This window comes from Camarhynchus parvulus, chromosome 3 (assembly GCF_901933205.1).
Source record: "Camarhynchus parvulus chromosome 3, STF_HiC, whole genome shotgun sequence".
In the NCBI taxonomy this organism is placed as follows: domain Eukaryota; kingdom Metazoa; phylum Chordata; class Aves; order Passeriformes; family Thraupidae; genus Camarhynchus; species Camarhynchus parvulus.
This window is the reverse complement of record NC_044573.1, coordinates 74,072,408-74,097,899: the sequence shown is the minus strand read 5'-3', so window position 1 is coordinate 74,097,899 and position 25,492 is coordinate 74,072,408. Positions and strand designations below refer to the sequence as shown.

The 25,492-nt window shown below is 42.7% G+C and overlaps 2 protein-coding genes across 2 annotated transcripts; one reads left to right on the top strand and one right to left on the bottom strand.

Annotated features, from left to right (window-relative positions):
* Window positions 1-335: 335 nt before the first annotated feature.
* MSGN1 (mesogenin 1) lies at window positions 336-857 on the top strand. The gene has a single exon (XM_030946337.1). The coding sequence runs from the start codon at window positions 336-338 to the stop codon at window positions 855-857; it is 522 nt and encodes a 173-aa protein (XP_030802197.1).
* Window positions 858-8,943: 8,086 nt separating this feature from the next.
* LOC115901793 lies at window positions 8,944-19,927 on the bottom strand. Its single transcript, XM_030944759.1, has 19 exons — window positions 19,840-19,927; window positions 18,443-18,570; window positions 17,627-17,770; window positions 16,951-17,034; window positions 16,221-16,388; window positions 16,055-16,151; window positions 15,740-15,963; window positions 14,813-14,966; window positions 14,530-14,738; window positions 14,325-14,442; window positions 13,985-14,190; window positions 13,400-13,517; window positions 12,679-12,848; window positions 11,844-11,917; window positions 11,638-11,765; window positions 10,656-10,845; window positions 10,094-10,235; window positions 9,432-9,528; window positions 8,944-9,125 (listed from the first exon to the last, which is right to left on the bottom strand). Exons 1-19 carry the CDS (start codon window positions 19,925-19,927, stop codon window positions 8,944-8,946), a joined length of 2,721 nt encoding a protein of 906 aa, XP_030800619.1.
* Between the last annotated feature and the right edge of the window lie 5,565 nt (window positions 19,928-25,492).

Below are 25,492 nucleotides of genomic sequence, written 5' to 3'. Positions count from 1 at the left end.
CTTTTCCCCCTAGCCCAACGCCCAACGCTGTAGATGCGCAGCCTTAATCGGTTTAGTTGCGAGAAGATAATCTTTTTTTCTCCCTTTCTTGCTGTTGCCTGTTAGCTTAAAGGCTTTTTAGCTGAAGGTTGATAATTATCACTGAGAAGAAACTAGCACATCAGGAGTTCATTTTCTATCTTAGCACTTCTGGCGCTCCTTTGAACTCCTCGCACCAAGCCCGTGTTCCCACTCTGTCACTTTCCTCCCTCCATCATAAAAAGCTCTCGGCAGCCGGCGGCTCCAGCCTTTGCTGGTGGGCAGAGGGCACCGCTTCTCCCGAGCGCTCCTCCAGCATGGACAAGCTGCACGAGACACTGATCAACATGGAAGATGCTCTGGCTTCGGAACACCCCGCCTGCTTGTCAGCCTGGGACTGGAAAAGCTCCGCTGGGCCTTTCGAGCTGCACCCCATCTCGCCCCCGCACAGCCTGTCCCCGACGCCCTCCTTCGAATCCTACTCCTCGTCCCCGTGCCCGGCGGCGGCCGAGACCCCCTACACCGGCGGCGGCGGCGGCAGCGGCCTGGCGGGGTACGGCCTGGTGGAGTTCCCCGCCGCCTACCTGCCCAGCCCCGGACAGGCCCGGCTGCCCAAGGGCACCAAGGTGCGGATGTCGGCCCAGAGGCGCAGGAAGGCCAGCGAGCGGGAGAAGCTGCGGATGAGGACCTTGGCGGACGCGCTGCACACGCTGCGCAATTACCTGCCCCCCATCTACAGCCAGCGGGGCCAGCCCCTCACCAAGATCCAGACCCTGAAGTACACCATCAAGTACATCGGCGAACTCACCGAGCTCCTCAACAGTGTCAAGCGGGCGTAGAGCCCGCCGGGAGTGCCTGCCCCGGCACGCTCAGGGTCTTTACAAACAAAAAAACATCGAAATTTCCTCCTCGTCAGAGAACGGCGGGGCCCGGTGTGAGAGGAGGACGGTGCGAGGGACGGGGAAGCACCGCTGTACCTGGGACGCAAGGCTGGAAGGTGATGTAGGATTGCCTGAAAACCTGAGCTGCAGGTTGCTGGGACAGAAGTCTTGCTGTTTGCTTTTTTGGTTTTTTTTAGTTTGGTTTGTGTTTTTTTTTTTTTTTTGGTTCTCTTTTTTGTTTGTTTGTTTGTTTTAATAAGCTTCTGAGAAACATTAAACCTAGTCTGATACAAAAGTAAAAAAAAAAAAAAAAGACAGCTGATCTTCCTAGGATTTACGTATCGCTGTTCTGACTGAGCCAGTTTTATAAGGACAATAGTAAATCCATAGGTGTTAAACTGAATTTTTAAAAAATGACAACAGCTTCATAAGAATACTAAGTGTATTGATTTGTAGGCACTTTAATCATAGGATGAGAAAAAACGTGTATTTAGTTCATGTATTGTCTATTTATCCACCTGTCCACTGTACCTAAAAATCAAGTAACTAAGTAATAGTAAGAACATCTTTGCATGTGAACAAATAAATATGTCATAGTGTGTATCCTGTATTATAAATCTGTTTGATAGAGAAGTAAAATCTAGTGATGACTGCTAAATATTGAAAATGAAATATAAGCAAACTGACATTTTGTATAGATAAACTGCTAAGTCCTCTCTTCTTTATTAATATATACAGAAGTATATAATTTTTCTGTATTTAATGTGTAAAAAACCCCTTATTCAATGCCAATAAATGATGGAAGACTTCTACATCAAATTTCTTAAAAAACTAAGATTATATTGAGATAACTTACTCTCTGACGTGAAATAAATTGAGTCAAGTTTCACAAAGATGTGAAGTTCTATTCTCAAGGTGTCCTGAAAGCTAGGAGGGCTCTGGTAATCATGTCATTTTATTAAAAGCCAGTCAAAATCAGCTGTTTTCTACAGCCACAGTCCTGTAACACATGCACACAAAAGATTAAAAAAACCCCAAAGAAACAAAACAACTGGGGATGTATTTTTAATTTTTAATAACTTTGACTTTCAACTGATGGGCACCACACCACTGAAAGTATGAGCTGCTCTGTAAATCTCATTGCCTGTTTGAGTCATAAGACTTGGCCTACGAAAGAACCCAGAGAGGAGCAAACCCCAGTTGTGGGGAGCTAATTAGTCAAATAAGTCATATTAACTTTTTCTGCTGGGGGAGATGTAAGGCATAGAGTGCACAGCAGCTGGACGGTAACAGGTTTGTCTCTCCACAGATCAGCATATCTCTGTGGGACAGCTGGTTTAGATTTGTGGATAAATTCTGTAGCAGAACCACAAAGCTAAAACTTCATTCCCTTATTTTTCTTTCCCTCTGTTTGTTTTGAAGGAATTACAATTATCTTTGTACATTTTTTCTTCCAAGGATCAGCGTAGGCTGATTCAGTGCTCTTCTCACATAGTATGTGCATATTGGGGCAATCAGAATGAAATCCAGCGCTATCACAAAAAAGCAACTACCCTCAAATTTATGCAGGTACTACTGTCACTCAGATGTAACCACATTTAAGCATATGCCATATGCTTCTGTTTGTAACTAACCCAGGTTAGATTTGTTACAGGCTTTAGTGTTTCAGCAAGAGTATAAGTAGAATAATTTTTTTAAAGCCCTATAAAATTGTCAGATTAGAAATATAGGGTGGCAACACTGATGTCAGGAGAGCATTCCTCAGTATAAATCTGTGTGGCTCATCCAGATTTCAGCAGATTTGCCACATAGGGAAAGTCAATCTGAATGTTTTGCAAAGGATTGAAACCGCATTATACCCATGGGACCTTGCACAGAACTAGAACTGAAAGCCTGATTCCACATTCTTTCTCAAAGACATATTTGTGGGAAGACTTCTAACCTTGTCCTTTAAATGTTCTACACCTGAAACTACAGGTAGGGACTATGCTCTCCAGCTATGGAAGCCTATTGGGTCATGGTTAAAACAGGGAAACAAAGAGTTAAAAGGGTCTGCTTTATTTGTTATTTTATTCATGACCTTGGCTGGTCATCCAGCATTGCTGCCTCAGTTTCCCCCATCTGCAGACAAAGACTAATGGCCTCAGAAAGCTGCTGCTCACAAGCTGGGTGATGCTGTATGGAGAAAGTCCCAGGAAGAGGTACCCTGCACCTTGGGGAAGTGGCTCAGTCAGCATTCCCCACCATCCCAGTGAAATGGGGAGGTAAATGCCCTGAAGCAGCTGAGCTGTAACTTTTTACATGCCTAAGGAGTTTCTCTCCTCTCAAGTGCAAGGTGGAACAGCAGCTCTAGGTAAGCCATGAGGCAAAGCTGTGAGTCCCAGAAGAACATGCCTCTGTGTCAGTGAGACAGACCTTGGCTCTGTCTACTCCCACTGCCCCAAGCTCCAGCAGGACAGGGCTGCATCTAAGCTGACCTTGGGGAAAGAGCTGCACTAAATCACTCCCTGTGCCACAGTGGGGCCAAAGCCCACATCCACAATGCAGATAGTTTATTAGAATATGTTCTGCTCATGCAGAATTTAATTTGTTTGATCCTCTCTCAGGGGATCTCTCACCTGTGGGGATAGGCGGGACCAATTTAGGTGTGGGGATAGGAGGAAGAAGTAGGTTTAGTACCTGCCCGTGGCTGAGGTTTCCCAGGATGTGTCAGATTTGTTCCTCTGCTTCAGGAATAAATGAATTCTTCCTCTGCCGAACATGAAACATCTCTATAAGCCCCACCTTTTGTAACTCTACCCCTTGACACACATGTTTCACTGATCCAGAGAAAATTATCTGAATTACTGTATTCACAGTACAAGATGGTACAAGGCCTGCTGCTATTAAATGTTGGATTTTGTTATTCTCAATAAAATTGAATACAGTTCAGGTTTCTCTTCATTTTCCTTTAGGCCCAGGAGTTTAGGATATCCAAGTGATGTGAAACCGATCAAGAGATTCCCTACCTATGAGATCTAACTTTCAGGAGAGTAAGGTCCATAAGCTGTATTTAATTCTAACAGCAATAATCTGAAGAAAAGAGGCAAAAATTTGAACCTCAGTCTGAAAAAGTTGCACAAGTCACAGAAGTAGAGAACATCTCTCGCATACAAGCACCTTCTCTCAACACAATGTGTTAAAAATATACACGGAAATAAAGCTAAAATAGCTGAAAGACTATGGCTGAAAAATTAATTTATACTCTGTCTGATAGAGTTCAGGATGCTGAAAAGATACAGGAGAGACAACTGGGGTTAGTCCTACACAATTAAATTAACTCTTCTGTCCCCAAGAGCTCACTCTTTTGCAGGTTAGCATGTCATTGAAATTCCTTAGTAACTTGGAGAGCAGAATGTGGATCCTAAAGGAGAAACCATCAGCACTAAAATATAGTTTTCTACTGTATCAAATCTCCTCACGTACATGAAATCATACTTCTTAAGTGATACTAGCCATAAAAATGAAAGGACAGCAGGACAGTCCTCAAGTGCTAAAGAGAAAATGGACAAAGTCCATTATAAGATCTACAGAAATTAATTAATTGAAATGGATTTTAGAACCTCAGGAGAAGCCTTCAGTACAGGCAGCCTTGCAATTTGGTTGAACTACCAGTCCTTTACTCTCAGTTTACTGAGGAGGTGATTACTATCAGTTGCTGAACATAAGTACATTTTTCTGCCTTTTAAACAAGTATTTCCACACTTTAAATATGCACTTCTCACTGAGCCAGAGATCAGCCCAGAAGCAGGCTGAGGGCAAGAGAAATGAGCAAGTGACACCAAATCAGGTGAGAAGACTGGACCCCAGCAGCTGTGTCCTGAGCTGTTCTTCATACTGAAAGTTGTGCTCTTGCCTTCTCTCTGGCTGAATTGCTGAGGGGGGACCAGATAAAACCACACAGGGCTAAAAGTTTCAGAAGCCAGGGAGAAGAGGGATTGCAGTCCCACATCCATCCTAAACCTTTTATTAGGGAAGAAAAAGGGCAGAACAGGCAGTTACATATAATGGAATTTGTACCATTTAGCTCCTTTTGTGCCGTGAGCCAGTTGGTGCTGCTGGAGGGAGCAGTTGCTGGTACCAATGATATGACAAGAGACTCTGGGTTCATTTTCTACCTCAGGGACCAGAGGCTGTTCTTCCAGGGGCAGCTGGCAGGATAAGATACTGCTCTATTTAGCAGGAGGCACAGCAGTGCAAAGGAGGAGCCTTGCAGGCAGGATTAGCCCAGGATTCAGGAGGCTTGCGCAGCCTCCCTTGGCAGGGCAGGCTTTCCACCTCAATCCAGCAGCTTCTCTGCCCACTCTGTAAAAAGGATTGTACAGCAGTGTTGGCTGCCAGCAGCAGCAATACCTAGACATAGACCACGAGGGGGGCAAGGAGGTCAAATCACCTCTTGAGAAGAAGAATAAGTACCTTGGAGAGAATATTCCCCCGTGGTTAAGCGCTCACAGTGGAAGCTCCTCAGGCAAGCCCCAGCTCTGTGATTCACGGAACTCACCCCCCACCCCCCAAAGCAGAGGCAAGCCTGGGGCCGCCCGCACACACACTGGGCTTTGAAATTCTATGCTGAGGAGCACCATGTAGGTGCCAAGAGGTTTTATGGTGACACATTTGGGCTGCACATAGGTGTGCTTGGGACAAAGAAAGCCTCCTGCAAATGGGCTTCAGCCAGTTCCTTGGGAGAGCTGCTTCTCTGGGAACTGCCATATCCTCTCCGACTAGGGAAGCCAGGAGCTGTGCTTCCAGCTCTGCCTAGCACTAGCTAAAGAATACTCCACAAAAACATAAACACCTCCAGCTTCTAAGGGCCCAGTGACTGCTCCCCACCTTATCTGCCATGCAACCACAAATGCTCTTATTGCCTTTGACAGGCAGGAAACTGGAAAGAGAATTCACAGATCCCAATAAATCTGTCTGTTTCTAATGAGCTATAGGAGCTGGATCCCTCTGAGCCCCCATTCCTGATCAAGCCCCTGACTTTTTGTTTCTTGATACACCAACATCAGCCTAGGCTTGCACTCTTACAGTGCTTGATCCCATGATAAGGAGGAAGACTCACCTTATTTATGCTTTAAAGCTTTTCTCTCCAAGCACATGCCCTTCCAGCATTCTAGCTAATACTGTTGGTGTTTCTAGGCTCACAGGCACAAGTAAAAGAAGAAATGATATGGAAGTGGCTAAAAACTCAAATAGATTTGTGGCAGAAGCCAGGACCTGAACTTCCTTAAGCTTTCCAGATCATTAGAGCATTGTCAGAACATGTTTTCCTCTGGACAGAGGTGCATAGCATTTACTGAAGAGTTTGGCATGTAAAAGAAAAAGTAAAGGAATATGCCAGGGAAAGAAAATTAATTGGGACAAAAAAGTCAGTGGCACTTTTCTTAGTTTTTCAATATTAATAATAAGTTGTTGCTACTTTAAGTCACCAAAACAGTAAAGTTTTAAAATACTGGCTGTCAGTGAATACAGACTACATAAAAGATGAGAATTCTGCCCATCAGTGACCAGATATGAGGTTACTTATTAGCAGTGATTTATCAACATTTACTTGAAATGGAAATAACTATCTGCAGTATATTTCTGTTATTGTTCCTATTTTCCTATAAAAACAAATCACACCAGACTTCTCTTTTCCCTTACCACTTTTGTCATTCACCTGTTGAATTGCAGAAGACTTTAAGCATAAACAAAGAAGATTGATTTGCTTTCAACTTGTGTTAACAGGGATATAAAAATAACATCCCAAATACCAGGGGAAAAGCATGTGGTCATAAAATATCCACTTAAAAGGCAAAGAGGTGTTGATAAAACACTTGAAGATTTTTTTTCCTTTTTTATATATATAACCAGGAAGGCAGCTCCTGAATTTTAGTATAAACAGACACCTCTGAGGTAGAGAGAGTACTACTGTCATGTCTTTAAAAGATTCTACTGATATTCAAATGGATTTTGTGTGTCTCACAGGCTGTTGGAACACCTGACAAGAAGCTTTATATAAATCCTTGTCCAGCCACAGAGGGAAATGTCCTTGAATTTTCCCACATATCAGAAAGGTTAATAGAGAAGATCATTCTTTACATAACTCATCCTTCAATATGGCACTAAACAATGCTTTTAGAAGAGCTGAAGAGTAGAGCCACAATGTACCTGGGCATCACCTTGCTTTTCTACAACCCCTGAAAGCCCATCAACAGATAAAGCATGTCAAGGTGTTGACTAAGCTTATGAAAATAAATGAACATGTCTTAGACAAGATTGTAATTACCAGATTTCTATGCCTGATGATGTCCTTGAGTCTCGGTTTGAAGGAAAAAAAACTGAAAAGCTAGGAAGCCATAACCAAGATAGAGTTAACAGTACTGAAATGGGCTGCCCAGATGCAGGCTTGGTTCTCACAGCAGTCTCTAAATGTTACACTTTTCCCCCACACAAATATAAGAAAGAAGGTGGCTCAGGCTCCTCAAGGCAGCCTGTGCTGAGCTGGTGAAGACACATGGAGATTGTCACTCAGCTGGAGAAAACACTGCTTAACAGTCTAATTTCTTGGGGAGACATGAGGTTTCTCATTTCTTGTCAGCATGAGGTAAGACACAGGGAAGGCACCACACCACCTAAAGCTCTCATGGCTGTGTTCTCTTAGGTGCAAAACCCTGGCAGCACAGTAGAGGTGTCTCCCTTGATTTCTTAAAGGGTTTTGCCTGCAGACTGAGCATTACCCAGTCCTCAGACCAGTGGGCTAACACAGGGGAAAGCGCTGGGCACCAAGTCATTGATTTGTCAAATCTGCTGTCAGGCTTATGTGTTCTGCATTTTCCCACTATTCCCATGTTGATATTCCTCAATATCACAACTCTATGGCTTTAGTCTTCACCTACAACAGGGGTAGCAAAATGAATCCTTCATCACAATAGCCTTCTCTACTGGCAAACAGTCATGTGACTGGAAAACAGTCATGTCATGTTTCTCATCACAAAGCCCACAGAGATTTCTTCAGAAATGACAGTAAGACATCTACTACAGATATGCTTAGCAGGCAACTAAAAGATTTACATGAGCTGCAGTTACAGCACAAACTGTTTAGGAGGGGGGGTCTCTGCACAGGAAGCAACAGAGATACATTTTTTCTACTCCATGCAGTCTCACGAAGTGCTAATAGAGTCAGAAAATATGTTCTTGCTCAAGTTAGCTTTCAGAGGACTTTCCTGTTGTATAATTCTTATTAATCTAAAGTTAAAAAGCAGGCATCCATTATTGTGTATTTACTTCTAAGGGATCAAAATTCATGCTAAGCAGTAGCTTTCATTAGAACTGGAAAATATAATATTGAATCCAAACTCTTTTCACACCACTGTTCAGATGCAAAGAGGAAACCAAGAAATTTTTTATCCATTAAAAAAACCAAAACAAAACACACAGAAGAAAATCTGACAGGAGTCCCTAAGCATCACATTCTCTAGCAAGGAAAAATCCCTAACACTTCGCAGATAGAGTCCCTGTACTATCATTATTACTATCACAAGTCTTTGCTAAAGACTTTTTTCCTCAGCTAATCCTCAGAGGATATTTAGCTAAGCAGTCACTGATGTGTTACCTGTGAGTTGTTTGACCCACCTAGGGAAGGCAACTTGACATTGCAGAGCCACGACACTCCTGCAAGAATCAGTTTAGAGCCTTCCTGTTAACAGCCACTACAGGATCAAGGATGTTCATCCCATCTTACTCCAAAAAAACCCACATTCTTTTACTGACATTAAGGTCTCCCAGTCCTTTGTTCATACAGAAGCTTAAAAAAAAAAAAAGCTTGAAGTGATTTACAATTAAGTTCACACTTGTTGCCATCTTCCTCCCCTACTCCAAAACAGATGCTTCCAACTGCAAAGCAACACAAGTTTCAGACATATTAGCTGAGCAGACTAGGTCAGATGAACACACAAAAGACCAAGGGTTTAATGTTGTAGAGGAACAGAGAAGAACAATACAATAATTTAACTTAGAGTTACACTCAATATGGGTTAACTGACCCTTTTCTCCATAGACTCTGATAATCTATTTTCCCAGTAGATACCACAGAAACAATTTTACTTGTGCATCTGGGCAGCAGGCTGTGGTTGCTTAGGCCACCTAACTGTGACTCCATAAAATGAAGTAGTTCCTGTTCAGTCTGTGAGAAGTTGGTGCATTCACCTGCAGGGAGAAGAGACATACACACAAATTTGTTACCTTGCAGCAGCACTACACTTGGTGTTCCAATAGTGTAATTTAAGACTGACACCAACCTGTCCTTATTGCTTTTCTTCCTAACAAGCACTGGTCCAGATGACACTTGCCCATGTGGATGTGCACTGTGGCCTGTAAGACATTTCAGCTTTTAATTCCCTGCACAGCATAATCTAGGACTAGAAGTCTGCAACCTGGCACAACTAGTGAGAGCACATGCCAAATTGCTGAGCAAAAACACAGGAGAGACTAGAGACATGTCTGTTTTCTTACCAAATCTGTGTTTCCCAGGATTGCATCTCCTTGGACAAAAGAGGTCTAAAAGCTGTTGCTTAGTATTGCAGATCACCACACTGCAGTGGAAATACAACTACAAGACAAGAATATTCAGATTATTTAGGGAAGTTTTATTTGGAATCCAATGTGTACAAAGGTTATGAAAGTTGTGTCAAGGTGTGGGGGGCCTCTTCTCCCAGGCAACTAGTGACAGGACAAGGGGAAAATGGCCTCAAATTGCACTAGGAACAGTTCAGCTTGGGTATTAGGTAAAAGTTTTTCACTGAAAAAGTGACAAAGCATTGGAACAGCCTCCCAAGAAAAGTGGTGGAGTCGCTATACCTGGAAGCGTTCAAAAAATGAATAGATGTGGCACTTCGCAATATTATTTAGTAGACATGATGGTCGAAGATTGGACTTGAGAATCCTGGAGGTCTGTTCCAACCTGAATGAGTCTGTAATTTTGTTTAGTGAACTGAACAAAAGTGAATGGTCTTTATTCATCCCTCCCAGGGTGTCATGCCTTCAAGGAGGTGTCCAGTAGCCCCAGGCAGCACTGGCCAGCTGAGTGAGCTCTTACACAGCACTGGCTGCATGCATCACCCTGGGCTCACCTGTCGGGACTGCCAACGGCTCATGACAGAACAGAGACATCTGACCTGCTCTTGTAACAGAGATGTGCCCTGGACAAAGGTGAACATCCTCACTTCAAATCTCTTGAGGTGCTGGGGAAATTTTGCTCTGGGGCTGTAATTCACTTCATGGAAGACAGTTTTGTAGGAGTCTTTGTTGTTTTCACACCTGTTTGGGAAATACATGAGAGGAAATGTATTTGATCTAAACCTTCAACCAGATCTTCAAACACAGCAAAGAGATGAAGTACAGCAGAGCTCCCCTCTCCATTTTCCTTGGGCCATAGGGGAATGAATAGGATCTCCCCAGTTCATGATTCCTGCCTTTGCTCACAGTCAGGATTGCTTCTTGCTCTTTCTTTCCAGCCAGAAGTGTTAGCTAGAAGCACTTCTGGCCACTAACATGACCTGCTGGCCCCAGAAGGCACAGCCACTGTGCTGACACCAACACATGCCCCACAGATTAGCAGCAATTGCCTCCAAGGTGACCTCTGCCACTTGCACCTCTGCCTCTTCCCCTTTCCTCCCACCTGAGGTACAGCACCTTGCGCTGAGCAGTTACCAAACAGAGGAGGGAAGCCTTCCTCACCCATGTATAAGGATGTGCCACTGGGGGATGCTGTCCTGGCTTTGGGAGTTGGTAGCCCAACAGTCATCCAGGTTTAGGTCCAGTCTTGCATCTTTAGGCTGGAGCAGTTCAACTTCAAAATACAGAGCCTCCCTCAAGTATTTTACCACAGGATATTCTGATTCCTGGTACGGCTCTGAATAGGATTTCTCTGCAAGAGAGTATTGATATTAGGAGCTTCCTTTTTGTGGAGGAAATATTCTCAAACTTTCTGCTTCACTCTTTTTTCCACTACCATTTACTCTGGTACAGTAATACTAAAACCTGGGACAGAATACAAATGTCAAGAATTGGGGATAGAATGGCAAGAAAGCAAGATCAGCCATGAAAGCAAAAATCTCAAACATATTCCCTGACTCTGATGATTCAGAAATTAAACACTCCTTCTGCAAAAAGCCATTAATATTGTTATTCAAAATTGTCTCAAAGGTAGTGAGAAGGGAAAATGAATTAAAAAAAAATTCATAATGGCCATTCCAGTCATCATGAGTGTTTGGTTCAGGCTTCAGTTAACCCTTTCTGCTGGCATAGGTACCACTTTAAAGCGGTATCTTTGACACAGGTTACAACCATTGCAGTGAGTTGCTGAACCTGCTTAGCAACACTTCAGGAGCTCATAGGAGAGAGAAAATGGCATTACATTCACCACACAACTTACATCATGCCCAGACCAAGCAGGAAAACCATACATATATGTCAGTGATGCTAAGTCTGCTCCAGTACTGATATTTGACTATTTATGTTGCATTTTGGAAGAGAGAAGTCCTGTTAGAGGCCTTAAAAATTTTCCTCTTCACCTTTTGATACATTTAAAAGTCATCTGAACGTGGTGCTGGGGAACATTTTCTACACTGCCCTGCTTGAGCAGAGTGGATGAGTAAGATCAATCTCAGGTTCCTTCTGGCCATTCAGTGATTTTATAGAGTCTAATCATAGATGTTACCTTTGAAAAGCTTCAATGAAAGAGCAAGACAGCCAGACCCTGGCTGAATACTGGGTAGTGGGTTCTTCTTAGATTCATATGGAACATCAGCAGTCTGCTCAACTGCATACAAGCAGAGAAATTTCAGTCTGAAAGAAAGGGTTTAGCATTAGATTTTTTACAGCCAAAATAACATGTACAACATTTGGTTAGGGAATGACACTCACTGGTATATGGGTATGTCATCGCCAGGTCTGAAATAGAGTACCTCATTCTCATATGTCACAGTTGTGCTGTTGAACTGAAGGATGTACATCGTTACAAACAGGACCGTCACATTATAATCTGATTTGTGTTTGGTACAATATCTATATCCCTCTGCTTGACTGCCAGATTGCACTGAACAGAGTATGCTTCCAAATAGGCAGAAATTACCAGCCAAAAGCCCAAGGCCCATTGAACTAAAGCTGAGCATAGGTGACAGCTATGCCATAGTCAAGAAGAAAGCTTATTAGCTTGAATATGACAAAGCACCCTAGAAAGGGTGCTGAGAAAAAGAAGAGCTGAGCTTATTTACTGAATCAGTGAGTAGAATGAAATGCAACAATGCAGAAACAAGCTGCATTTACAATGATCTGAATTTAGGCATGCTCTGATTATTTGTTATTTTGTTTGTTTCCTATTTGTACAGTGTTTGGTGATATGTCACTAGTACCCACTCTAGTCTTTGGCCATGTAGACATTAGCAATACCCAAAGAGCTTCTGCAAGGTGTACAAGTATATCTGACCAGCACAGACTCCCATTCAAGCCCTCCATGAAACAATTCAGAGGTGTCAAACGGGAAAGTTTCAGAAAGCACCTCTGACCTTGAAAAAACATTCATACTCAATAAGAAATTCTGCTCAACTGAATTTAGTGAGCTCAGAAAGAGCATAGATGTACTACTGCGCTAGTTTCAGCTGTGACTTCCATGCAGCTTGAGCTCACCTCTGAGCTTCTGCCAGGTCTAGCAATAACCCTACCCCAATGCAGAGTAAACTTGATGTGACTAAGTCCTTACCTTTCTACTTGTTCCACAAGTGTTCACATTGAACTTGAAGGTTGCAGTCCTCTCTGTCACTAGACTGGGTTTGCACTGTCTGTCCCTCAAGACAAGCAGAGCAGTGTCCAGGTCTTCACCACCTACCAGTTTGATTGCAGTAATAATCACAGTGCCATTGGGCAGGCACTCTGAAAGAAAAATATATATTTTCATACAAATCAGGATTCAACCTCCTTTTGTAGCCTAAGAAAGGTGTGTGTTCTGAATGGATTTACTGGCAAGTTCTTTTGGCAGCTCACAAGGAGCTCTCACTCTCTTCAAAAGGATTATTTTAGCCAAGATATTTCAAACATTTAATACTGATGAGTTATGAAAACTCTTAGTATCTGGGGTTCTAACATCTTTACAGTGACTACTTTATATGCTGACCCTCCCCACATTCCACCAAAACCCCCCACCTCATTCAACTCTCAAAACCACCACAAAAACCCTTTAAATAGCTTCTTGATTCTGGAGCTGCATGGGGAAGTAGACTTTCTCACTTCCTTACCCTGTTCCTGTGCTAGGCAGGATAGCCACTCCAATGTTTAACTTGACTTGCTTTGTGGCATATTAACTGGTAGGAAATCTGACAAGCAAACAGAGTGCCACACAACTAAAACCTAGAAACATTTCAGACTGCATGACTTAGTTTGGCAACCCAAATAGCATTAACAGCTAATCCCCAACGTGCTATTACGTATTAGCTCTGAAGGAGAAAATAAGCAGGAAACTGAGAAATCTCTCCTCTGAGCCAAGGTGATGTCATCCTTCAAGGTTAAGTAGAGTGAAGCTTTTATTGCAGAGGTATGAAAGCCCTGGAGATGACAATCACAGGTTAAACAAGAGAATACACACAGTTCAACTAAAGCATTCAAAAGCTAAGAGGGCAGGTTATCACAAGCCAAAGATAATGGTGCTTGAGCAAAGTCAAATCCACAGGATGTATTTAAACAGGATGTTTTTAATCCAGAAGCTCACAGGGTGAGCTTTTTCAGTTGTTTTGCAAAAGAATGCAATACAAACTCCATTGCGTGTATAGTTGTCCTTTAAGATGGTCAACCATACAGTAAATGCAGAATATGTTTCTTTTTTTCTTGTCCATTTCTGCCGACATTAACTAAGGGAAATTAAAGTTTTCTTACAAGGGCAGAAAGTAATCCTCCATTATACCTTAGAAGACTATCTCAAAGGTAAGTTTTATTTTGCTTTCAAGAATATACTGTCTTGTTGATATCTCACAGCTAGAACATGTCTTTCAATTGCTACATGTTGGCAGCCTTACCTCATAGCTCACATGGGGAGAAAGGAAAGGGACAGAGATTGCCAGGTGAGTGCCATTGTCCCTCAGAATGTAATTGTACTTCTGTGCAGCCTCTTGGGTCAGGTGCCAGTCTGAGATGAAAGGTAGCCAGTTTTGGTCCACATTCCCACGAGTGATAATGAGATGGAGGTTCCTCCCATCACAAAACCCTGTGGCACTGGGCAGTACTGCAAAACAACCAAGAGTCAGCCAGCTGCCATCAGTTTAGTGCAGCTCCCTGGGACTGGCAGTATCCCTGGCTGAAATCAGCCCAGCTCACAGCCAGGTTGGTGCAGTTTTGCCCAAGTTCCACAAAGTTTACCTGCATCTTTCACAGCGGACAGTGCAATTACTGGGACAACAAAGGTCTCACTTGATGGGTAGGTGATGAATGTGAGTGTGATATTCAGGGTGTAGGCTCTCATGTCCTCTCCCATGTACTAGGAAAATCATATTTAGACATGAAAAATCACCAAGTAATATCATCATTTCTATTCCATGGGATGCTGCAGTGCCTTAGTACACACCTCTATTTTAATACTTGGTGCATCAAGTGGGACTTGTAGTACATATGCTTTGCTTCCATTAGCATATCTGGTCCTGTGTATTAGGTAGCCATGCTGAAGAGCTTCAGGTACAGCCACAACAACCCCTTCAATGGTTAAGTTCACAAGCTCAGCATCTGGGAGGAATGTTCCTACTGTAACATTCATTAGCCCTGCACTCAGATTTAAATCTGAAAAGGAACAAATAGCATTAAGCTCTTAAGAGTACCAAAACCTTTAGTAAATTCAATGTTCAGCTACTTACTATTGGTTATAACAACCTCTGCTTGTTCAAATGGTGCTTCTATTTCCTTGATGATAGTATGTTTGGTTAGCCCCCATTTGTTATCTTCCCACTGGTGTTCCAAGAACAAGTTGATGGTGTATTTTACTCCAAGCTGTCCATTGTTCACAGAAGTCTAGAATTCAAAACAGTACCTTTTTGTATGACTTGATTTTCCACTAAAGTTATGGTGGAGCATCTCAAGGTCAGCTAAATCTACAGCCCCAACCAATTGCCCTTTTTGCTCAGGAATCCTGAACTCTTGTATTCCCTGCTTAGATTATCTCAGAATACTCAGAAGACTCCCTTTGGAAAATGATATCCCACTTCTCAAGATTCAAAGCAGCAGGGGACTGTTTCACAGTGAATAGGGTTGCTTATTCAACCTCACCAGGAGTTCAGTTGCTACATTTGCCCAGGACTCAGTTCACCCCAAGCAGCAGATTTAGATGTGTAGCACCCCACAGATTTAGATGCGTAGCCCTAACCCACCCCAAGAGCATGTGGTCTGCTGGACTAATGGGTTATTCCCATTCTCTTAAGTGGTTTGTATGAAATACAACAGAACCATCAATGCTTTACAATCCAGTTAGAACCATCTCAGAGGAGTATGACATCAGGAATAGTAGGTGAAAGCTCCATGTTAACCTGAGTAATTAATGAATCAATAGTTCTGTGTAGGATTCTGTCTACCCGTGCTTGCAAGAAAAGAAATTCTTCATAAAGTGGTGATTACAAATACTATCTTTGGTCAGGGCTTCTGGAGTTTTTAACAAATCCTTTGTTCTCCCTCACTCTCACACTCCCATCTTTCATTTGAAAGGCACAAGATGAACAATTATTCCTCATCAGAAAACAAACATACATCCCAGAATATTGCTTGCATGGCACCTAATATAAGTCACCAACCTTGTAATAACCACCTTCTGCACCTATTGGAATCTTCATTGTAATTGTTGTTAACTCATTCAATAACAAATATTTCCTGGAAGCCATTTCCTTGGCAGACAGTTTGTGTAGATCCATGCCAGCTTCCACAAGCACATCCTTAAGGCTAGTCATTCCAGCAGACAGTGGTGGAATATACTTTGGAATAGTCCAGGTGATTGTTTTGTTCGTGTAGTCCACACCATCTTAGGGACAAGAGATGAAAGCTGTCAGCTCACTGGTTGTGAGTCTGTTCCTGTACATTTTGGCATTGGAGCATGGTACCACACTCCTTACCTACAGGACATGCCACAGTAGTATCCACCATCAGGATCACCCACTGGTATTTGTAAAATGTACTTGATCTCAGCACAGACAAGGTAATTCCCTGATCCTGTGAGGAAGGAATCTGGTTAGACCTGCACAGCCTGGCAGCTTGGTGGGCCAGAAGGAGCGCACCAACCTCGACCAGCTGAACTTGGGCAGCAGTGTATGGCACTCGCAGCAGAATCCTGGAGTCTGAGGCGTTGAGTCCATAGCCTGCACTCCAAGCATTGCTCATAAGCAGAGCCCTTTTTTCTTCTGGCTGATGAAATACTATTTGCCATATTGAGGCTTCTTCTGCCTTTGCCTACCCAGAGAAATGTATCAAAAGTTTAAACATGATGTTCAAAGTAACAGGTTTATTGCATTGAATGATTTACTGTGTTGAATTGCCCAGCAGTTTGTTGCCTTTGAATTTTACTAGTGGGATATCCCTCCAACTTTCCCCACCTCATGCATACAGAAAACTTTCCATTTTAAGGGCAACAGAGAATAACTAATGGCACTAACTGCCCTGCTGAAGACTCTGGACATACAAGAGTCCAAGAAGAAAAAACCCTCTTCACAGTTTTTTTATGGGCCATGGGATTTTAAGGTTTTTGTGGTTTTTTTTTTTTTTGGTGCAAAAAACAAGCAAACTAAAACCAAAACAATCTCCTATCTGGGGAAGACTTGATTTCTTTCTTGGAGACACAGCCTACAACTGTCTGTACTTCTAATCTATAAAAATATACTAAAACCACTTGATACAGAAGTTCTGTTATTGTTACTTAAGTACTTTTTGAAAGTACTGCGTGGCTAATGAAAAGAAAGATAGTTGTGCCAGAGGTAACACTAGCTTTTGCTAGAAAGAAAACCTGTAGTTTTACTTCTGGAAATACAAAAGTCCAGTCCTCAGCTTCATCTTGAACAAAGTCTTTTATAGTCTGTGGAACCTCCCTCCTGACAGAAACCTGGGGGTGGAAAAACATCTGTAAGGGGTTTGCTGATAGCACTTATTTCCTTGTCTTCAACACCCTGCAAGCCTTTTTCAAGAGAAACCAGAATTTCCTAGACAGAGATGCCACCATGCCTGGTGATTCACCTAGTCTGCTTGATTTCAGTTTCTTTTTATTTTTCCACCTATCTTCTACTTTCTATTTCCACTTAAGACCAGAGTTTGTTCTTGACTCCAACATCCTCTTACAAGAGGAGTCCATTTCTCCTTCTGCATTTCTCCCCAGCAGGGAAACTTCCTTCAGGAGGTATACATTCTCTGTTGTCTCAAATAAGATTTATTGGGGCAACATTCAGGGAGTTCAATCTACAAGCTTAACCTTTTCGATATGGTTTTACAGCTTTATTAGCTATTACTGCTAATATAAGTTACACAATCAAAATATAAATGTATCACTTAAATGCATACTGCGCACTCACTAATAAGCTGCTCATGATGGGGCAGTCTGAAGGTGACAAAATTCTAGGAATATACATTGGAAACACAATCTAAGAGAGCATCTTGCAGTATCTATCTCTTTACTTCTAGCACTTTCCATAAGTACTTACCTCCATGTAGTTATTTTCACATTTTATCTCTCTTGGACTCCATGGATCATAATGGCAACTTGCACTTTTCAGATGAGTTGTAGCATTGCTCATATCAGGAGTGTGAGATGCTTTGATTTGTATAGTTACTGTGAACACATCTTTCTGTGTGGGAAAATGGAACATTTGCCTGTTAGACTGCTTTTCCCTAGCTGGGCACTACTTATCCTTGTGACCTTAAATTAAATTACAAAATGCACCCACCGGCCTCTGCACAGAAGAGCAACTCCATACTGAAGCATTATCACTTTCCACTTCATTTACTGCACAAGATATATGCACATAGCTACACAGCAACATAAATATTTTGGGCAGCAGGTTTGTTCCTTTTGTGCAGACCCAGAATTGAACAATAAGAAAACAAACAAATAAACCTAAGAGATAGCTGATTTTGTGTTTTATGACATAGTTGAAGTGAGCCAGCAACCAAAGTTTTAGTTTTTACTGTGAAGTGTCTCAAGACATTAAACAGTGTTAGGGCAGAGTGCAACACAGCTGCCAGATGCAATTCCCTATTGCAATCCACAAGAAAATAGTTGCCCTTTAAGGGCACATGTGATACACTTCATGTGTTCATCTGTAGGCCCTCCAAATGGCAGTACCAAATGGAACATTCTCAGACCTCTGGATACATTTGAAGAAAATTATATTATTCTCTGCTAACAGATACTTAACACATTATGACATCTCATGTAATGTCCATTAATAATCCAGTAATTTCTCACATAAAGTTAGTGTACAAGAGCACTGTAGTCAAAGCGTCTGTAACAAACTCACCTCTAAGTGAGAATGGCAGCTCAGTGCAGAAGCACGGACCTGAATGCTCCTGCAGGTGGTGTAAGTTACTGTATAGCCACACTGGGCTGCCATGGCCTCATCCAGCTCCCAGGCTGTGCCAGACTGATCTACAGGCAAATAGAGAGCAAAGAACTGTGTTAACAAGTGTAACTCCTGCTCTGCTAACTCCATGAGAAACCTGCTCTGGCATAAGGATTCAGCTGAACTTGCTGTGATACAGCCCAGCTGTATTCCCTGGGCTCAGAGGATTGCAAAGTGGGGGAAGAGCTGTGACTAAGTGAAATGAAAAAGAGAGTGTTAAAATTACAGGCACACTGGGACAGGAAACACTTGCAGCTGAAGGACTGGAGATGGAAAAAAAACCCAAACCACTAGTATGGTGACAGATGACAACAGCAACATCAGGACCCTAGCCTGTGGCCGGCACAGGCTCATATTTCTCTGATGCCTGCCCAGCAGAGTCTCTTCAGGAGACAATCCACCAGGATGATGAACACTAAAGATTCGCTTGGATGTTTTTAGTATACAAACCATTTTTATGGTTTTGAGCTTTTAAGGGTTTTGTGGTTTAGTTGTTTTGGGTTTTTCCTTAAAAAAAAAAAATCTCTTTATGGTTTAAGCTATATGTATCCCAGCTACAGGGTGTTTTTGCATGTGAGTGAAGATATCTGAACAAAGAACACATTTTTAAGTGGGTTTTGACACAAAACCCACATCTAGAGAAATGAGATGGCATGGAGAGCTTTTTCAAGGCCAAATTTACATTTATACATATAATCTTAAAGCAGGTGTATATATCCCAAAAGTATCATCACTGTGCCCTTCCAGGGCATTCTGTGATGTTTTTCACAGAAATGTACCACTTGCTGACTACTAAGTCCATAGCTAGAGGGCCCAGCTAATTTTTCTTAAACTTCATTAAGTATACACATCCACCAAGCTGAAGCCACTAGTACAAAAATAATGTTGTGCCAGCTTCAGCTAGTGAATTTTCAGAGCAGCATGTGCTGTTACTAAAACACATTCGCACCACAAAGAAGACCCATGAGATTTTCCATAAGCTCCAGCTTTAACATGCCTAGAAACTACTGTGTGCATTTCAGTTTGAGCCCAAAATCAAGTCTGATCATGGCTAAGTTATCAAAAAACAAGTTGACAGTATAGGTTACACAGAAATCAAGGTAGCAGTTGGGTTTGCTTACAATGAGATCCGGTCTACTAAGCTCTATAATAGTAGAATAATCTAGTATTATATCTAGGGAATTCTAGTATATATAATAAAATACCTGGGGAATTCTAGTATAGAAACACCTCAGAGAATTTTAAACATTTCACCACACGTAATTCTCTCACCAAGTTCTTCTACATCAACTTACCAACAACAAAAAGAGATAAGTATTTGTCTTCAAAGTATTCTGCACTCAGTGTTATCCTCAGAAAGTCCCCCAAGCACTCTGAACTCATGGGTCCTGTGTTGGATGTATTGAAAAGTTGGTAAGATGGGGATTCAAAATAAAATACAAACAAATCTGCTATTTCTCAGATTGCTTTCTAAAGTCAGTGTTGTGACAGTCATACATCTCTGGTCAGGAGAGGTGAGAGGTCGTGTTTATAATGGCAGTAATTCCAGGAGAAAAGACAGCTCCAAAATTAGTATCCTATTAGTAATGGCATTCGATGATTCGGCAATGCCACCTGCAACAGCCAGTCATAGAAATAGGATTTTGGAATGTGGTCAGAAAGGTTCTGCATTGGCTGCCCCAATCTGAACACCTTAGATGAAATAAAATGTCAAAGTCCCACACACTCCTGGAAAGTGAAAAAAACCCCAACCTCTAAAACAAAAAAATCCCTACAAACCAACCACAAAATAACCAGAAACTTCCACCTGTATCCCTCTATTCACAAGAGCCAAAAGCCAGTTTGGGTGGAGAGCAGCCACATAAGCTGTGCCCTTCCATCATCCTATCCTGGTCACTTGCCCAAGTACCAGTACCAGAAGCCAGCTGGCTCAAACTGGGAAAAGACCACACAGGAGCAGAAAAGATGGCTCGGGAAGCTCCAGTCCCAAGCTATCACCACAGCATAAACCAGGCCATGGCTCCCAAACCTCTTCAAGGCAGGAGGTAGGTACACACTGTCCTAAGTGTAGGACTAGAGAGGGCTTCTCATTTGACATGGCATATCTGATAAATGGGGATTTGTTGCTTCAAACAGGAGTTTCTATGGCATCATGAGCTAACACTAGGTAGACCTTTTACAATAATGGTGCATTTTAAAAGCTGAGAGGATTCTTTTTCCTAGAGGGTTCAGCACCGTAGGCTGAAGTTTACTAGTGACGCAATTCCCACATCAGAGATGGTCACAGTAAGGAGCAGCAGACAGATGCTGGTGAACGTGACCCTATTCCACTCACACTCCAAGGTACTAGCTGGATTCAGTGCAGAAGCTAAGTAATTGCTCCAAGCTGGATAAAGCCTTCTCCAGTATCTATTTACTTAGATCTTTGGGGATGGCCAATGTGTTTTATACAGGACCCACAGTGAGTAGGGCAGACAGTCCTAGAAACAGTTCTCTGCATCTGCTGCTCCAGGACCAGCTCTGTTTTGTAAGGAAAGACTTTTGGCTAAGAAAATGGTTTCCTCTGAGATGAATCACTGCTGTCTTTATAATATTTTTTCCTGATTTTGGCTGGGATAGAGTTCATTTTCTTCCTAGTAGCTGGTACAGAGCTGTATTTTTGATTCAGTGCAAGAATTATGCTGATAACCCTGAAGTTTGGTTGCTGCTGAGCAGTGCTTAGCACCAAGCCAAAGACCTTTTAAATGGCTCATGCTGTGTTAGGGAGGAGGTACTCAAGAAGCCAGGAGATAGCACTGTCAGGACAACTGACTTGAACTGGCCAAATGTATATTTTATAGAATAGACTGTCATGACCTATACATAAACTGGGGGAACTGGCTGGAGGCACCAGTCACTGCTTGGGGACAGACCGGGCATCAGTTGTAATGAGCAATTATTTTGCATCACAAATTTTTTCTTAGGTTTTTTAAGGTTAAAAATTAAAAATATTATTACAATTAGTATCTTTTACTTGGTTCAAATTATTAAAATATTGTTCTCAATCTTTGAGGTTTTTCCTGAGTCTCCTCCCCATTCTGCTGGGAGGAGACAAGAAATGAGCAAACAACTGCCCAGTACTTAGCTAGGTTAAATTATAATAGAAGACCTTACGTATTGTATGGTAACTAACAACAACTACACTCAAGAGAATAAGAATAAATTCCTTATTAATTCATCAGTACTTGCTACCAGAGGGAGGAAAGGTAGAAACATTTGCTTAATATAGTGATACATGAAACTAAAGAATGCAGTTTCCAGCAAATCCCTGTATGTTTAAAGTTTCACAGAAAAACAGAGTAAGGCTGCCACAAGAGTTTCAGACTTTTCTGAAACACACACATAAGTCTGGATAACACCTATGGAGAAGCCTGCAAACTGATATGAAATCAGTTTGTAGCAGCATTACCTGGTGTCTCTTGAGTCCATAGCCCAGAGAAAAATATCACTATTAGTAACAACCTGCAAGAGAAGAGAGGCATTAGCAGTAGTTTCAGCTGTGACAAGCTGATAACAAATTTCTTGCTCAGAAAGTTCTCCGCAGAATATTAAATTAGCCTTAAGTTTAGGCCAATGGTTCTAGACTAGGCAATTGGAAAAATGAATTTTCTTTAGTCATCACTAGATAATTAGGGAAGATACACCAGAAAAGTTAATACATTTAATGCCTTAAGTAAAATAATTTATGTTTAGTTTAGTAGCCATAGAGCTCTCACCTCTGCACCAAGCTCAGCTTCATTGTTCCTTTGCTCAGCCTCTATGTGTGGTGCTTTTTCCTTTATAGCACCACACCAAAAAAAAAAAAAAAATCTTTTCTCAGTTTTTGCACAGAAATCAAAGCCTTTCTGGGTTTTCAGTCTTGGGTTAAATAGAAAGGCCACCACATTTATATTGATGAGATCCTTTTTCAGCTGTTTATCCTCCTAATTATGAACCTGTAATTTACATCACCTGATTATTTCCTTTACTGATTAAATCTGCCCCCACCTGGTTCTCAGATGTCTCTATTTTTATGTCTGCCAGCTCCTAACTATCAGGTTCTCAAGATTAATTTGGTTAGAGCTGGTTGCTAATAATGCCAGAGTTGTGGGTTTGATTCCCCCTATGGGCCATTCACCTAAGAGTTGGACATGATGATCCTTGTGGTGCCCTTCCTACTCAGAGTTATTCCGTGATTCTGTGAAATTGGTGCTGTTCTGATAAAGCACAAGGTAATCCATCATTTTGCAGCTACTGTGCTTTTGTGTGGTGGGCTGATCCTGGCTGGATGCAAAGTGCCGTCCTCAGTTATACAGGGGAGAGAAAATATAAGGAAAGCCTCGTGGGCTGAGATAAGGACAGGGAGAGATCAGTCACCAGTGACTGTCTTAGGAAAAAAAATTAGATTTGAGGCAATTAGTCTAATTTACTGCCAGTCAAGTCAATGTATGATAATGAAAAATAAAAACTATGTCTTAAAAGTACTTTCCCCTTACCCATGCCTTCTTTCTGCACTCTACTTCCAATTTTTCTCCTTCTTCCCCACCAGTAGCACAGGACAACATAGAATGGTGGCTGTGGCCACTCCTTCCTCCTCAGGGGAGGACTCAGAATCCCAGAATCACCAGGTTTGAAGAGACCTTCAAGATCATCAAATCCAACCGAGCCCTTATACCTCAACTAAGCCATGGCACTGAATGCCACATCCAGTCTTACATAAACACATCCAGACATGGTGACTCCACCACCTCCCTGGGCAAACCATTCTAATAAGTTTATCACCGTTTCTGTAAAAACTTTTTCCTAATATCCAACTTATATTTCCCTTGACGCAGCTTGAGACTGTGTCCTCTGGTTCTGTCAGTTACTGCTGAAAGAAATAGACCAAGCCCCACCTGACCACAACCACCTTTCAGGGAGTTGTAGAGAGTGATAAGGACACCTCTGAGTCTCCTTTTCTCCAGGCTGAACACCCCCAGCTCCCTCAGTCATTCCTCACAGGGCTTGTGTTCCAAGCCCCTCCCCAGCCTTGTTGCCTCCTCTGGATGTGCTCAAGTGTCTCAATGTCCTTCCTAAACTGGACTCCTCACAATCTTTCCCTGCTCCAGTGTCTCTCCCATAGAAAACTGTCCTAAGTGGAGTTTTCTGATGCGACTCCTTCCCATAGGCTGCAGTTCTTTGCAAACAGTTCCAATGTGATCCCTCCCGTGGGATGCAGTCCTTCAGGAAGAGACTGTCCCCCACAGTGACACAAGCGCTGCCAGCAAACCTGCTCCAGCAAGGACTCCTCTCTCCATAGGCCACAGGTCTTGCCGGGACCCTGCTCCAGCAGGGGCTTCCCACAGGATCACAGCCTCCTTCAGGCACCCACAGCTCTGGTGGGATTCTCCTGCAGCTGAATCTCTCTGATCCCAAGGACCTCTGAGGACACAGCTGCCGCACCATGGGCTGCACCAGGGGCTGCAGGAGAATCTCTGCTCGAGCACCTGGAGCACCTCCTGCCCCTCCAGCACTGACCTCGGGTCTGCAGGGCTGTTGCTGTCCCATGTTCTCACTCCTCTTTCCTGGCTGCAGTGGCATAGGGCTTTCTTTCCCCTTCTGTGAGAGTCTGTCCGAATTTTCCCTCATCTGCCTCATGATTGTCATTGGGGGAGCACTGAAGAGAAGACCCCCCCCGTCCAGAATCTCTGGCTCTGAAGGAGAAAGTCACATGCCAAAGGCCCTGAGACCTGAAAGCACAGCGTTATTTGTTTTCACAGGTGTTGTTTGCTGTATGCTAAGAAGGGGGCACCGTGCCCTTTTTGCAACAAGAGCTTTGGAAGCTGTCCCACCTCTCGGCCTGGCTGGACTTCTCCTGAGTTTCGGGTGGTCTCCCACAGAAGACCCTCACCTGTTTTACAACCACCGTGACAGACAGACTGAGACGTAAGAAGCCTCTCCATCAAGGACTGAGACATGAAACCCCCATGTGAAAAGGCTCCTCTCCTCCTTCCAAGGACTGGGACTGAAACCCCCAAGCCGGGGGAGATGTGTTGGGGGCAGCAAGCTGACCAAAGCGAGATGTTTGCCTGCAGGTTGTGACCACTGGACCAAGAAAACGATGGCTCTCATTTACTTCTGAGAACATAGACTACCTGTTACATCTATTCCCTATTGCATCTGTTTCCCCCCCCCCTCACAATTTTCAATAATAAAAACCTCTGAGTTAGCTAGAGATTTTGAGATCTCCCCAACGTAACAGGTGGATCCTCGACTGGACTGGACTTCGTCTCTACGTTCGGTAGCTATAACCCCCTCTTTCTCTTTTCTCTCTCTCTTTTCTCTCTCTTTCTCTATCTTTTTTCTCTCCCTTAATCCCTCTATCGCATTTTGCTGTGGTCATTTCAATAAAGTTGCATTTGTTTTGATTATCACTGCAAACCCCCTTGTACCGTGTCAGCTTTTTGCACCCTGAGATCACTCCTAGGAACCATCACGTCACCTGTTCAATAGGACAGATCGTGACACCTTCCTAACTCTGTTATGCTAGAAATGCTGTCATCATCCCTGATGGGCTCAGCCTTGGCCAGCACATGTGTCCTGGAGCTGGCTGAAATTGGATGTTGGACATGAGGGAAGCTTCTGGCAACTTCTCACAGAAGGCACCCCTGTAGTCCCCCTGCTATGAAAATGTTGCTCCCCAAACCCAATTTGTCCTGTCTCCTCTGTGGAGGATTTTGCATAGCCTTCCCTGGACAGCTGAAGTCTGCCAGAAGCAAATGTATAAAATGCAGTTTTAAGACAATTGGGTTAACAAAATAGGAAGAAATGGTTGACCTTTAAAATAAGAGGTCAAAACTAACAGTAAAAGGGAACATAGCTAGAGGCTGATGAGTGTCACAAACTAAATTAAGAAACTATCTTATTGGGGGATGTGTAGAACACTTAGAA

Coding starts and splice junctions, on each gene's coding strand:
- LOC115901793 (XM_030944759.1), bottom strand. CDS start 19,927: ATGAGTTCAGAGTGCTTGGGGGACTTTCTGAGGATAACACTGAGTGCA. Junction 16,389..16,950: donor GGACTTTTGTATTTCCAGAA/GTAAAACTACAG, acceptor TTCTCTGGGTAG/GCAAAGGCAGAAGAAGCCTC. Junction 11,766..11,843: donor GATGACATACCCATATACCA/GTGAGTGTCATT, acceptor CCTTTCTTTCAG/ACTGAAATTTCTCTGCTTGT.
- MSGN1 (XM_030946337.1), top strand. CDS start 336: ATGGACAAGCTGCACGAGACACTGATCAACATGGAAGATGCTCTGGCT.